The sequence below is a fragment of the Odocoileus virginianus genome, unplaced genomic scaffold (assembly GCF_023699985.2).
Source record: "Odocoileus virginianus isolate 20LAN1187 ecotype Illinois unplaced genomic scaffold, Ovbor_1.2 Unplaced_Scaffold_13, whole genome shotgun sequence".
NCBI classification, from domain to species: Eukaryota; Metazoa; Chordata; class Mammalia; order Artiodactyla; family Cervidae; genus Odocoileus; species Odocoileus virginianus.
Window position 1 is genome coordinate 1,710,995 of NW_027224275.1, and position 15,463 is coordinate 1,726,457.

The 15,463-nt window shown below is 48.8% G+C and overlaps 1 protein-coding gene across 4 annotated transcripts in view; it reads left to right on the forward strand.

Moving 5' to 3' along the window:
- The first annotated feature begins 9,535 nt into the window (after nucleotides 1-9,535).
- CD99L2 (CD99 molecule like 2) overlaps nucleotides 9,536-15,463 on the forward strand; it is a 109,564-nt gene continuing 103,636 nt past the window's right edge. Inside the window, exon 1 of one of the 4 annotated variants that reach the window (XM_070462763.1) lies at nucleotides 9,536-9,825. In XM_070462763.1, coding sequence (XP_070318864.1) covers nucleotides 9,759-9,825 — 67 coding nt within the window. In that variant the 5' untranslated portion in view covers nucleotides 9,536-9,758. The remainder of the gene's footprint in view (nucleotides 9,826-15,463) is intronic. The other 3 variants (XM_020903131.2, XM_020903128.2, XM_020903127.2) reach the window with 3 other exon arrangements.

Below are 15,463 nucleotides of genomic sequence, written 5' to 3' on the forward strand. Positions count from 1 at the left end.
GTTTTAAGCCAACTTTTTCACTCTCCTCTTTCACTTTCATCAAGAGGCTCTTTAGTTTTTCACTTTCTGCCATAAGGGTGGTGTCATCTGAATACCTGAGGTTATTGATGTACTCTGCATATAACTTAAATAAGCAGGTTGACAATATACAGCCTTGACATACTCCTGTCCCTATATGGAACCAGTCTGTTGTTCCATGTCCAGTTCTGACTGCTGCTTCCTGACCTGCATACCTGCTTCTCAAGAGGCAGGTCAGGTGGTCTGGTATTCCCATATCTTTAAGAATTTTCCAGAGTTTGTTGTGGCCCACACAGTCAAAGGCTTTGGCATAATCAATAAAGCAGAAGTAGATGTTTTTCTGGAATTCTCTTGCTTTTTCGATGATCCAGTGGATGTTGGCAGTTTGATCTCTGGTTCCTCTGCCTTTTCTAAATCCAGCTTGAACATCTGGAAGTTCACAGTTCATGTACTGTTGAAGCCTGGCTTGGAGAATTTTGAGCATTACTTTGCTAGTGTGTGAGATGAGTGCAATTGTGTGGTAGTTTGAACATTCTTTGGCATTGCCTTTCTTTGGGATTGGAATGAAAACTGACCTTTTCCAGTCCTGTGGCCACTGCTGAGTTTTCCAAATGTGCTGACATATTGCTAGGGGTTGGGGAAGGGGAAATAGGGAGTGACTGCTAATGGGTTTGGGGTTTCCTTTGGGGGCAATGGAAAGATTCTGGAAGTAAATAGAGGTGATTGTCAGGCAATGCTGTGAGTGTGCTCAGTGCAACTGCATTGTATACTTAAAAGGGTACAATTTACTTCCATTTTTTAAAATAAAGGTTTCCTTGATGCTTGTTTCATGTCACCAGGGTTGAGAACTAGGTGACTAGTGGAAGGAGACAGCGAATTTCAAAGCAGTAGGCCGGGAACTGATGTAGAGTCCAGTGGAGATGCCTTAGGAGTAGAAAGGATGGGCCCCTAATGCTTCCTGGCCTGGAAGGGACAGTACATTTCAGTCAGGCCCGAGGGCTAGAGGGGCGCCAGCCTGGTGGAGAAGGGCAGGAAGACACCATCTTAGATTTGGTCTGACTGAGATGGAGGGCCTTTAACATGAGATTGACACACCTGAAGCAAAGGAAAAATTATGATTAGATTCACCTTTTAAGAGGCTCCCTCTGGCTGCTGGGTGGAGAATGGGCTGGAGGCAGCCATGCGGTTATTCCTAACGCGTCCAAGACTGTTTGGAAGGCAGAGCTTCAAGGATTCGATCATGGAGTGGGTGAGAGTAGGACAGGGTTCAAAGCTGCTTCATAGGTTTGGGGTCCTAGCAACTGGGAGATTGGCAGTGCCATTTCCTGAGATGGGGACCATGTGGGAGAGTGGCAGGGTGAGTTTGGGGACAAGGCTGGACAGTCCTGTTTTGGACATCACAGTGCTTCTTAAAAGCCATTAGACAATGCAGGATAGGCTTTCGAATGGATGTGTCTGGGTTCCCAGGAGGAGTAGGTGGGTGTGACCTGCCTGTAGATGAGACGGCCCAGGAATCAAGGACAGAGTGAGAAGAAGAGGGGGCCTGGTAGAAGAGACAGTGTGAGCAGAAGCACAGAGGCAGGAAGGAATGCCCAGCTTTGGGGAGCATGGGGTGCTCTGGCAAAGCTGGAACCTGGGGTCAGGAGTGGTGGGAAGAAGACCACTTGGAGAGGTCATCTGGGGCCAGGTCCTGCAGGGCCTTGAATGCCGAGCTCAAGAACTTAGACTCATCACCAGGACAATGGGAAGAAGGCACTGTGGGGAGGGTTGTGATCCACTCTTTCTGGCTGGGAGAGCAGGAGTAGAAGGAAGGACCCCAATGAAGATTCCCTGTTTCCTTGGTGATCTTAGTGGGAATGGAGAGAAGGCAGAGCTCTGAGAAGTCTTGAAGATCTCAGTGGATACATGGTCATCATTCTTTGTTCAAATTCACGCAGCCTGCACAAGGGAGATCCGGACTGCCCTCATTGTTGCCTTAGTTTACCCAGGCCAGCTGATAAAAGTCTGCGGTCACACAGTTTTGATGCTTGCATAGGAGTTAAGGGAATCACTAATCTGCTGGGTGGACTGGGACTGGGCCTCCATAACATCTAAAATCACATCCACTAGTACCCTGTGTGTCTGTGTGTGTGCATGTGTATGTCTGTGCATGTGTGCACAGGGGTGTTTGATGTATAGGTGCCCCAAAAGGGAGGTGATGCCTATTGAAAACCAACAAGAGATATTTTTGAACACAATGTTATTACTATTAATTGGATGCTGTTTCCGCATTTATATGCTATACCTTTTTCTGGGAGGTTTCTTGGACAGCTTAGATGACATGCAAAGAAATAAAGAGGCCAAATGCTGGTGTTTGTGGTTTGAGTCTCCCAAGTACTTCAGAGAGACTTCACTGGGTACGTTAAATAAGGCCCACATTTGGGGAGGCAAGTGTTAAGTCCTATTTCTGCAGAGGTCAGGATTCAGAATGGAAAATGCTGCCTTGCAAATATTACAGGGACATCAGTTATTTGTCTCTTGCATTGGGAAAATATGCAGGTAGAAGGTTTTGTCCTGCTTCACTTGGCACGCAGGTTTCCAGAAGACAGTGGGTGTTCTGCATTTAGATTTCAAGAGCAGAGGACTCCTTTTCATAAGGAGACTTGAAACTAAATGGTGACCCACTGGCATTTTGCACCTGTCTTTTTTTCCTTCTAGATTGTTGTGACCGTGGCCATCATCGCCATGATCGTCATGTAGTTGTATGGTCCTTGGTGTGTTAAGAAATCACTTCAAACCCCCAATGGGAATTCTAACAGGGACAAAAAGCATGAGGTGATTTGGGTCTCCTGGGAATTTGTTGCATGGGATTACAAAATGCTCGGTCAAAGGTCCTTTCTGGGGGTGAGCAACTCTGCTGCCCACTGTCTGCGAAGCTGGGGCTCCTGACCAGCCACACTGTGTTGTCTCCGAGTGAAGGAGCTGGAGAACTGAATCCTAGCGAATCCCCTTCCTGAGCCTGGCTCTCACCCTCCCCCCTGCCTCCACACCCCTGCCCAATCTCTTCCCCACCTGCCCCAGTTTGTCAATCTTCAATGGCTCTGGCTCTCAGAGCAGTATTTTCTTTTTACTTATTTATTTAAATTTTTTTTTATTTTTTAAATTTATCTTAATTGGAGGCTAATCACAATATTGTGGTGGTTTTTGCCGTACATGGTATTTTCTGAGGCAGATGCTGGGTTCTGTACAACAGAGTCCTGAAACAAATGGAACAAATGGAACCTAGAAATACCAATCTGAACTCACCACCATGCAGCCTCACCCCAGCCCCACTTCAAACTCTTTGGGGTTCCCAGATGCGTTTGAATACAGTCCAAGCTTCACCTGCTCTAGGAACCCTGCAGGACCAGGTTCCAGGCAATTCAAATTCAAAGGCTCGTTTCTGGGCCTTTGCTTCAGCGGGTATCTTGGGATCCACACACTCCTGCCCCTCCATCTGCACTGTGAACTGTTGCTTTTCCTTTAAGTCAGCTCTCCTGACCCTACAACCAGTCTTTGGTGCTCCCACAGTGTCCTGTGCTCCCCTCTCTAACTGCTCTATCCCCTGACTGCTTGTCGTCTGTCTCCTCCCCACAGGGAACCTGGGACATCCTCTCTCCCTGAGAACAGGGCCAGCTCCACACAGCCATCCCCTCCTTCCTATGGCCGCTGTGGCCTCTGCCGCATACATCCCCTGAATCCAAACCCTTCTCATCAGCCCCAGGCTCCCAGCTTCTCTGCTGAGAGGATACCAGTAACCACTCCTGTGGGCCCCTTGCCCTGCCTCTCTCTTTCCCTGTCTTTCTGCTGCTCGGTGGTTACAACCCTCCAGTGGCTTCTCTTGGTTCTCAGGATCAAAGCTCTGCTCATTAGCATGGCATTCAAGGCTCCGCCTGACCTTGCCTTACTAGAGAATCCAAGAGAGGAGAGAATACAAACATACTGTGCAGAGGAGGAGGCGATGGAGGGATAATTTGCTTACAACTCAGAAAATATGAGAGGGAACATTGTTTAAGAATCCATTTTCACGGCTTCTGTTTACATATGGGGTGTGTCCCCCAAATCCCCAGATATCAGGGCCCTGGGTGGGCTAAATACTGCTGGTTTAGCCATGGCTTTGCAGACTTGTGAATTTCACTGGTGAGTGGATTTATTTTAAGTTTGGGGATGGGCAAGCTTGCCAACTTATTATTTTGCAAAATAAGCACTTTAAAACACTACCGTCTTTTCATGAAACAAAGGACTTTTGTATACCCGAAGAAGTCCATGATTTCAGAATAAAGGTCAGTACTCTCACATTATGTGGGGAACATTTGCCACAACAACGTCATTTTCTTCTTTCACCTGAGACTGGTGAAGACTTGCCCCTGCTATCAGGCATTGGGGGAACTGTTGCAGCCCCCGGTGCACCTGATCCCAGAAGCCAGCTATCTGCCTTCCCAGAACTTTGCATGGGGTGTCTTTGTCTCTGAACTGACCCACACCTGGGGAGCGGGGTGGGTGGGGAGAGTGCTGGTCTCTTTCTCACCTACTCTGGAGCCCAGTCGGGGCCCTCAAACTACTTTGGTTAAAGGGATTAGGACCCAGGCTGTGGGAGGAGAGGAAGCAGACAGAAGGGCTGTTGACGTCCTGAGCACAGGCTGAGCTGCATTGGGTCCTGGGGCCAAAGGGTGACCCTGGGTTGGGGCAAGGCATTTGTCCCTGCCCATCATGTGGACTCCCTCTCCAGTCTGGTGCCCCAAGGATCAGGAATTGGTACTGTTGATGTAGACAGTGGTACTTTCGAGACAGGCACCTTCAACAGGGATGGAGCTGATGGCAAGGCCATTCCAGAGCCCTGGTGGGCAGATGTCACCAGGTGGGTTTAATTTTGACCATGGGTGATGGAGGCCCCCTCAGGGAATTTTGCAAGGAGGAGTTTGTGGCACTTGGAAGCAAGAACAGGAGCTCTGCACTAATAATAGTGAGAGAACAGCTGTTTTGGAGTTTGGAACACATCTCCCTAAAGATATAGTGTGTAATGAGGGTGGGGACAGAGGGTGAGCCATGATGGAGGACCAGGCTGCCCTTAGAACCCTACTTAGCTCAGATTAATGTACACCCTCCCAACTTTCTCTGTGCCTCTCCTGTACTCCCAGACGAGCCTGGTAGCCATTTGTTCATGTCACATTTCTCTGCCTGGGTGAGTGCTGAGGAAAGGTGGGCTTTTTAGGAGAGGAGCTTGTCAGCCCAAATGGTTTTACAACTGGTGACAATTTGCAGGATACAAGAAGTTGGCCAGGAACTGGTCCCAGCACCCATGTGCAGTGGCAGTGGGGAGTGTGTATGTGCCTGTGTATGGGGGGCCACAGCTCATGGTTTCTGAATTTAGAATTTCCTGGATGTAAACCAAGTCCACAATCAATTGCAATTCTATAGGGGAGCAGCTACTTAAGAGGCTCTCCAAGTTCCAGGGAGGACCTCAGCACAGCAGGATCAGGACCTGATGTCCCTGGCTCTCTCAGACTTACACTAACCTATCTTATAAGAGAGTGAGAGACAAACCAGGCCTCAGATGAGTTATTTTACACAGGGGAAGTTATCTGGCAGGATAACTAACCTTGGACATTTGCAGTATTTTGACTAAAGACCTGTTGTTTTTTGTTTTGTTTTGTTTTGTTTTTGAGTGGGTGTCTTTTTGCACATGATAAACATGATCCTTTTCTGTTGGTTCTTGTTTCTGTGTCAGCTCCTGTGCTCATCTGCTCTACAGGAGCACAATCTTTAGGCCCTGCATCATCACCTATTCATCCTTGGCATAGTTCAACCTGCTAGAATGGAGGTGACACATTTTTTTATGTAAAGGGAGAAGTAGTATTTTACGCTGTGTGGGCTCCATGGTCTCTGTTACAACTACTCAATTCTGCTGTGGTAGCACAAAAACCGCTGTAGACAGTACATAAATGAATTCCCACCTGTGTTCCCACCAATCTCATGGATCCTGACACGTGAATTTCGTGTAAATTTCCCCTGTCATGGAATAAACTTCTTTTGATTTTTTTCAACCACTCAAAGGTGCCCAAATCATTCCTGGCTTAAAAGCTGGCTTAAAACTCAACATTCAAAAAACTAAGATCATGGCATCCAGTCCCATCATTTCATGGCAAATAGATGGGGAAACAATGGAAACAGTGACAGACTTTATTTTCTTGGGCTCCAAAATCACTGCAGATGATGACTGCAGCCATGAAATTAAAAGACGCTTGGCTCCTTAGAAGAAAAGCTATGACCAACCTAGACAGCATATTAAAAAGCAGAGACATTACTTTGCCAACAAAGGTCTGTCTAGTCAAAGCTATGGTTTTTCCAGTGGTCATGTATGGATGTGAGAGTTGGACCATGAAGAAAGCTGAGTGCCGAAAAATTGATGCTTTTGAACTGTGGTGTTGGAAAAGACTCTTTAGAGTCCCTTGGGCTGCAAGGAGATCCAACCAGTCAATCCTAAAGGAAATCAGTCCTGAACGTTCATTGGAAGGACTGATGCTGAAGCTGAAGCTCCAATACTTTGGCCACCTGATACAAAGAAGTGACTCATTGGAAAAGACCCTGATGCTAGGAAAGATTGAAGGCAGGAGGAGAAGGATGACAGAGTATGAGATGTTTGAATGACCATCACTGACTCAGTGGACATGAATTTGAGCAAGCTCTGGGAGTTGGTGATGGACAGGGAAGCCTGGCATGCTGCAGTCCATGGGATCACAAAGAGTTTAGACATGACTGAGTGACTGAACTGAACTGAACTGAAACCATTCCTAGTTTGCAGGTCATACAAACAGGATGGTGGTCTGTATTTGACCCACAGGCCAGTGTGCCAAGCACCTCTGAGCCAGAAGACAGTCCTCTTGCCTGTTCACTGTGGCCAATGACTTGCTGCTGGAGTTGAGGTTAGAGCCTAGTTAGACCAGTTAGACCAGTTAGAGCCCCAGCTGCGTTTGATTCAGATGTCTCACCTAGAGGCTGCATTTTCCTCACCTCCTCAAGTGTCCTCAGTGTAGATAAGTGTGTAGGTGCTGAGGTTCACCCATTAGGGCCTGGAGGGCTCCAAAAGACCATGACGTCTAGTGTCTTCCTTATAGGCAGGATCCCTGAAGACTGAGGGCAAGGGAATGGCTCAAGGCACCCAGAGTTAGTGGGAAAGCTGGGGCCATATTCGCATCCTGGAATGCAGAGCAAGTACCCAACCTCATGGTAGCCAGTATTTCTTTAGCTATTACAAGAGTAACAAGTAGCATATTGGCTCAGTGTGTCCCAGGCTGCCTGCTTTCCAATCTGATTTAATCCTTAGCACAACCTTATGTCCTTGTGTCCAGCCAGGATTGCACATGGCTCTCAAGCACATGTGCTCAGCCATTCACCTGCTGGGGCCCTGGGGATTCCCTTGATCCCTTTGACACTAAGGGTCTGGAGCTGCTTAACTCTCCAACCTCAGGGAACCTCCATTTTGCTCCTTTTCCCTCATTAATTATTGAGGTGATACATGAAGTTGTTGTAGGAATAAAAAATAACAAAATGTCCATCAACAGAGGAATGGATAAAGAAGATGTGATATATATATATATATATATATATATATATATATACACACAATATATGTATATGTGTATATATATATATATGATGGAATATTACTCGGCCACAAAAAGGAACAAAACAGAGTCATTTCTAGAGACGTGGATGGACCTAGACTGTTATACAGAGTGAAGCGAGTCAGAAAGAGAAAAACAAATATCATATATTAATGCATATATGTGGAATCTAGAAAAACAGTATAGATGATCTAATTTGCAAAGCAGCTGGAGACACAGATGTAGAGAACAAATGTATGGGTACAGAGTGGAAGGGGGATGGAAGGAATTGGGAGACTGGGATGGACATATATACACCACCAATAGTATGTATAAAATAGGTAACTAGTGAGAACCTACCATAGAGCACAGGGAACTGTCCTCAGTGCTCTGTGGTGATCTAAATGGGAAGGAAACCCCAAAAAGAGGGATATATGTATACATATAGCTGATTCACTTTGCTATACAGCAGAAACTAACACAACACTGTAAAGCAACTACATGCCAACTAAATTAATTTTTTAAAAAGAATTAAATGCCTGGAATATGCCATGTATACTGTGTGTGTTATAATAAGCACTACCTATTTCTGTTAATTCTCCTGCCAGTGTCATAGAGTACGAAATGCCTTGAAAGTCAGAATGTGTTAGTTTTACATGTTTTGTTTTTGCAGGCCCAAGAATTCAGAGCAATGGATAGAAGTCACAGAAGGAAAGATCTTGGCTCCATGTCAGGGAGACCCCCACCCAAGCACTATGGCTCAGAGGGTGGGAGAAGACTCTGGGGGGAGGGCAAGGAGGTGCGGCCTGGTGGGGGACACAGGAAGCCTACCAAGGGGACACTGGAGGGCAATGGCAGTAGCTGACCCCCAGCAGGATGTGGTCCGGGACAGCTTGTGCTGAATAACAGCAGGGACAAGCTAGACGACTCTGGGAGCAGCGGCGCTTTCTCTTTGTCTTTGAAAGCTGGCTGCATCCAAAGCCTTTCTTGAGAGCGCTCTCGTCAAAGGCTGCACCTGGCATTTTGCTGTGACAGTCAGTGTAGGAATCTGATTTCGCCAGGTCCTGGAGATGGACTCTGTTTGAGGGGTTCATGGGAAAGGAACGCGGCGCATATGTCGATCACTGAGCACGTTTACAGATCGCCTCTGCAGATGTGAACTGGCGCATTCAACGCATTCATCAAAGCCTCGGGGAGCTGACCCTGGCCCTCCTTCGTCCCCGGGGCTCGCGGCGCGCTGGCTGCAGGTCGCCCCCCAACTTCCCTCTAGCCTGAACCCGCGGCCCCCAGCCTCAGGCTCGTTTCCAGCCACGGTTCTGACAAGCAAGTTCGGCCAAGGTGACAGGGGCAGGAGCGCGGGTGCCCGGTCCTGGCGCTGCAGCTGGAGGGACCCCTAGGGAACAGCTCTTGACCGGGAGGACACCAAGGCCACAAGGGGAAGAGCCCTGTCCAAGGTCACCAGGCAGAACGCACCAGACTCGTGCGCCGCCTCGGGTCCAGCTCCTGGCCCTGGAGGTGTCCAGCGCGCCGGGTGGAAACCACTGCACACATTCAACGACGGCGCCTCTGGCTCCCCAGTCACTTAAAAAATTTTTTTAATTAAATAATTTATTTTAATTGGAGTCCCCAGTCACTTTTGACTCACAGCTCCAGGGCCGCAGGGCCCATCTCGAAGACTCCCTTCTCGAGGGCGGGGTGTGACGGGGCTAGCAGGTCGCGCGCCGGCGCTGGCCGGGACCCAGACCACGCGACCTGCCGGGTGCCCGTGGACCACGCCCCTCAAGCGCCAGCACCGCCCGCAGGCTGCGGCCCCGCCCCCCGCGCAGCCGCCCCGCCCCCGAGGCTGCAGGCTCGCCCCGCCCCTCGCGCCACAGTCGCGGTCCCGCCCCACCTCACCCGGTCCGGCACGCCCCGGCGCCAGAGCTCGTGCGCGCCCCCATCCGCCCTCCCAGGGCCGCGCCGCGCGCGCGCGCCACTTTTGGGCGGGGCCCTGCAGTGAGGGCAGGGCTCCTCCCCCTTTTGCTCCTCCTCCTCCTTCCCTACTCCTCCCCGACCTTCCCCCTCGGGCTCTCTCTCGCTCACTGTGCGCCTCTGGGCCCCGTCCGCCGGCTCTCAGCCATGGTGGCCTGGCGCTGGGCGTGCCTCATCTGCCTCGCTTTCTCCTTGGCCACTCTTGTCCAGAGAGGTAAGGCGGGCGGGGGTCACGCGGGGTCCCCGCCCTGTAGGCCGGCGGGGCTGGGGGCCGGCGCCCCGAGGGCCCGGTGGTGCGCATGAGCGGCGCGGCCCCCGCCCGAGGGCCTTCTGCGGAGGCCGCCGGCGGGCAGGCGGGGCTGTGCGGGACTTTGGGGTAGGGGTGCGAGCAGAGGGCCGACCCTGCCGTGACCCCTGTGGTGGGTGGGGAGAGACCCGGACCCCTCCTGGTGCCCGGCTACAAAGAGCGGGAGAGTCCCTCCTTAAAATCTTGAACAGGGTGTCTCCACCAGTGACAGCAGCTGTCCCCGGGAGATTGCCGTTGGGAAAACGAAGAGAGCACTCGTTCCCTTGAGCAAGGCTTCTCCAAAGGTGTTTCTTGGCCACCTGCATCAGAAGCACCCGAGAAGCCTCCGGTGCTTGCTCGTACTTTGTCAGATCTTGGCGGGGATGGGGGGTGGGTGGACAGGGAACGGCGGTGTGGAAGTCTGACGAGCACCCGCAGCTGCTTCTGGTACCTGTTCCAGTTTTCGAGCCATTGGTAATGTTTTGTGCAGGAGGAGAGAGTAAGTCTACCAGATCAAGAAAGCAAGTTTCTTAGACCCTCGCGACTCATCACATGGTCCAAGACCCGCAGCAGCATCACCTGGGACCAGTGAGGGATGCCGCATCCCAGGCCCCGCCCCTGACCTACTGAGTCAGATTCTGCTTTTACTACATCCCCGGGTCACAGGCACATTCAAGTTTGACAAGCATCTTAAAATAAATGCAGCCTGTGGTTAAAAATGGTCGCCAGGGAGTCCCAGCAGAATGTTCTTACGCTTGCTTATCTCATTTCCACTTCAGAAAAAGACGTTGAGGAAAACATTGGAGTTGAGCGCCTGACACAAAGGCAGATTAAGCTAGTGAAAAACACATGAGCTCAGCAAAAACAAAATCATGTCCTATAACTGCATTCTAGTGCGGGTTATTTTACTTATAAGCAACACTGGAAAACAGTAGACAGTCCAAGGCAGTTTTGCAAAAGATACAGAAATGTTTCTCATGTGGTCAACCCTCCTGGAGTGTAGACAAGAAGAACCATTCAGCATTCTACAAAGGTGCCATTCTAGACACAGATTCTGCAGCAGTGGACCAACTTCAAGCTCTGTCCTTGTGGAGCTGACGTCTTGGTGGGGGAGAAAATGAGCACAGACTGATCATAGTCTATATATTATGTTGTCAGCACAGTGAAGCAAAACAAAGCAGATTACAGGATTGTTGACTTTTGTTTCATTTTTTCCTTTGGAGTTACAGTTTTTATTTTTGCTTATGATCCATTTGTGGCAAAAAAGTTTGATCACTTGATTGACGTGCATCTGATGATATGGAACAGCTGGAAGTGGAAGCCCAAAAGTTAGAAAAAGGATACTGCCTTCAAGGCTGTCTTCTGCAAGTCTTCAACATGGTAGGCACATTGAGAAGATGAGGAATTTAAATGATCGGACCTCAGGTTTTCACCATTATGGGTTACACTGGGTGACTTATAGAGTGGTGGAGGAAATTGTGAAGGGGTGCAACCTGCTTACAGAGGAAGAAGCAGAGGCACACAGGTGAAGTAACTTGCCTCAGGTGGCAGAGCTGAAATTTGATTCCAGGCTTGTCTAATTCCAGTTCTTGCTTTTAATCGCTAGGCATAATACCTTTACACCTGGAGGCGGCCCTCCTACGCCTTACTGGCCAAGTGCCCTTGGGAAAGCCAGAACGTGGCTTGGTTTGCTCATCCAGTTTGCTCATCAGTATAATGCCTAACAACTCAGGAAGGTATCTTGAGTGAACCAGGCATGTGTCACCTCAAATTTGCAGCCCTGCTTCCATCAGCTCCCATCTCCTGAGTGTTTGCTGTGTACCACTTCATATATATATATATGTATATATATATATACACACTTCATGAATACATATATATATATATATTTAACTGCCCCAGGAGTTTGGCTTCTTAGGTATTATCCCCGCTTACCAGATGAGAGGCCCCTGGAGACCCAGGATCCCACCCACTTAGGATGGCCTCCTAGAGATCTTTTTACATTTTAATTAATGCTGAACCAGAACAATCTTTTGTTTCAAGGTAGGGACTCAGTTTCCTGGTTCTTTTGTGCAGAACAAGGTGAAAAATCTGGGTTTTGCATTGGTGGTCCCCTCGGGGGATCCAAGCACTTTCAGTTTCAGAGCTGGTCTCAGGTCCCCACTGACTCTCCGGAAGCCCCAAAGTGGTGGATCAGGTGGGCTTGCCCAAGAGCCATTTTCTTCTTGGTTCTGGTCCTCAGTAATGAAGTGTGATTTAGAGAGCCCGGCAGGACTCAGAAAATGCTCAGAACCTCGAAACAATGTGTGAAATCCTTCCAGGCTCTGACATGTCAAGACAGACTTTAAGCCCCCGGAGTTGAGAAGGCGGTTAACAAGGCATTCCTGTTTTAATTTAATTACTGACTTTTTTTTTTTTTTTTACTGATGGGTTTTTAGTCCGCTGTGTATTTTACTAGTTTTGAGAAATTGAGGACAGGTATGTCACCTGTCTGTACCGACAGAAATGGGAAGCTGTGCTTTTGACTTTCTGGGAGAAGGATCTCAGTGGTACAGGTGGGTGACAGTCGCACAAAGGCTCCACTCCCCCCGTGTCTTCCATGTGCCAGGCCCTTAGTGCCTCACACATTTACACTTCCTAACTACCCCACAGTGGCTGTTTGCATACAGCCTTGAAAAGTAACTGAGTGGTAACCCATAGCTCTGATGAAAAACACGTGGTCAAGTAAGGTTTTGGACTTGAATTCAGGTTTATCTGCATAAGCAAAGGAGGGATTGTAAATGCAGATATACCCAGGGGTGGAGCAGGTCCCAGAAATGTGAGATGTGGTGAAGAATTTGCGATGAGCGTGTTGGCAAATAGCCAAGTGCCTGCTACCTTAAAGAGAGGTAGCCCAGGGACTTCCCTGGTGGTCCAGTGGTTAAGGCTCTGAGCCCAATGTCCGGGACACAGGTTCAGTCCCTGCTTGGGGAGCTAAGGTGCCACATACCTCGGCCCCCCAAAAAAAGCCTGTGTTTTTTTTTTTTTTTTTTTTTTTAAAGAAGTAGCCCAGCCAAGAGGGCTGCAGAGCTAGCCTGCCCAGCCAGAACTACCGTGATGCAGGGCAAGTCACTTAACTTCTTGGTGCCTCAGTTTCCTCATCTAGAAAATGGGGATAATATCACCATCTGCCTCATGGGATTGTTATTACGATTAAATGAGAACAAATGGATGAAGCACTTAGCACAGCACCTGGCTCCAAGTGAGCTCTGTGTCAGTAACTATTATTGCAAAAATTATGTAGTGCAAACTTTGAAAATATTATACTAAATGAAGGAAGCCAGACACCAAAGCACACATATGGCATGATTCCATTTAGACGTAATGTCCAGAGTTGGCAAATCCATAGAGACAAAAAGTACATTAGTGGTTGCCGGGGTCTGAGGAGAATGAAAAGTGATTGCTGAATAGGTACAGGGTTTCCTTTCAGGGTGGTGGAAATGTTCTGGAAGTGGATAGAGGTGGTGGGTGTAGAACCTTGTGAATGTACCAGGAACACTAAATTGTATACTTTAAAAGGGTGGGTGGTATGTGGATTATTGTGTTGTTTAGTTGCTCAGTCATGTCTAACTCTTGTGACCCCATGGACTGTAGCCCCCCCCCCCCCCCAGGCTCCTCTGTCCATGGTATTCTCCAGGCAAGAATACTGGAGTGGGTTGCCATTCCCTTCTCCAGGGGATCTTCCTGACCCAGGGATTGAACCTGGGTCTCCTGCATCACAGGCAGATTCTTTAACATCCGAGCCACTGCCGACCAATATGTGGATTATATTTCTGTTTGTTTTTTTTTTTTTTAGATTTTTTTAAAGCATTTTGAATTTTTTTTTATATTTTAGTTTTTTTTTTTTTTATATTGTAGTGGTTTTTGCCATACATTGACATGAATCAGCCGTGGATTTACATGTGTTCCCCATCCCGATCCCCCCTCCTGCCTCCCTCTCCATCCCATCCCTCTGGGTCTTCCCAGTGCACCAGCCCTGAGCACTTGTCTCATGCATCCAACCTGGGCTGGTGATCTGTTTCACCCTTGATAGTATACTTGTTTCAATGCTATTCTCTCAGAACATCCCACCCTTGCCTTCTCCCACAGAGTCTAAAAGTCTGTTCTGTACATCTGTGTCTCTTTTTCTGTTTTGCATATAGGGTTATTGTTACCATCTTTTTAAATTCCATATATATGCATTAGTATACTGTATTGGTCTTTATCTTTCTGGCTTACTTCACTCTGTATAATGGGCTCCAGTTTCATCCATCTCATTAGAACTGATTCAAATGAATTCTTTTTAATGGCTGAGTAATATTCCATAGTATATATGTACCACATCTTCTTTATCCATTCGTCTGCTGATGGGCATCTAGGTATATTTCTGTTTAAAACAAATTCACTCTAGTCCAAGCAGAAGAGATGAAGGAGGTGGCAGCATGTGACCCCTGGGTTGGGGTTGGTCTTCAGGGCTGTTAAACTTGGTTGGGCAAGGGAGTGCAAGTGTGCACAGGTTGGCCCCGAGTCCTGGTGGTGCTGGGATCCAGGCAGAAGCCCTGTGGGCTGACTTGGGCTGTTGAGTTTGAGCCAGACAGGCTGCAATGGTACCTGCAATGTGCCTTGAGACTGCTTCACCCTGCTTTCTTGAGTGCAGGAATGGTCCCTGCAAAGGTGCATCCTAGGCAGGGGGGACCCGTCCCTGTCCTGCATGGCTCAAGGTTGCCCTTATGCACCCCAGTCATTGCACTGGACTAACAGGCTCTAGGGACTCTGCCTTTTAGTCTGCCCCGTTTTGATCGGTTTTCAACCCCTTCCTCACTGGCAAAGGTCCCATCCCCAACCCCTCCATCACTTTGGATACCAGGTAACAAAAATGTGTGTGTTTGTTAAACATACACACATGGAAATCAGCCAGGAGTTGGTGTCACCAGGCACTGAGGAAGGGCCTCAAGCTGCGTTCAGCAGAGAGGACTCTGATGAGGGTGACAAGGCTGTTTGGCTGAGCAGGGGAGTGTGGGAAGCAGCTGATTTTTGGTTTTGTGAGTTCAGGAAAGATCCTTTCCAGGTGAGCTAACTTTCCTGTTCTGGGTTCTTCCCCAACCTGGTGTTGGTGCTTTTCCTGCTATGTGCCTGCTCCTACCCTTTGCACTCAGTCTTATTCCTCTTCTGCTCTCTGTGTGTAGGGATAGGGGATGAGCTGTGGGGCTTTCTGTTCACCAACCCAGGCTTGGCCCTCCCTGAGGCTGCCTCACAGGTTCACTGACTGGCCAGGCTTGGTTTGCATGTAACAGCTGAGAGCCATCCTAAACAGGTAATAGAAATGGGTGAGAAAATCTTTCATGCACGTCGGTATTCCAAATGTTGGCAGCTAGGAAGCTATGGGGGCTTCCCAGGTGGCACTAGTGGTAAAGAATCCGCCTGCCAATGCAGGAGACATAAGAGATGTGGGTTCAGTCCCTGGGTTGGAAGATCCCCCAGAGGAGGAAATGGCAACCCACTCCAGTATTCTTGCCTAGGAAATCCCATGGACAGAGGAGACTGGCGG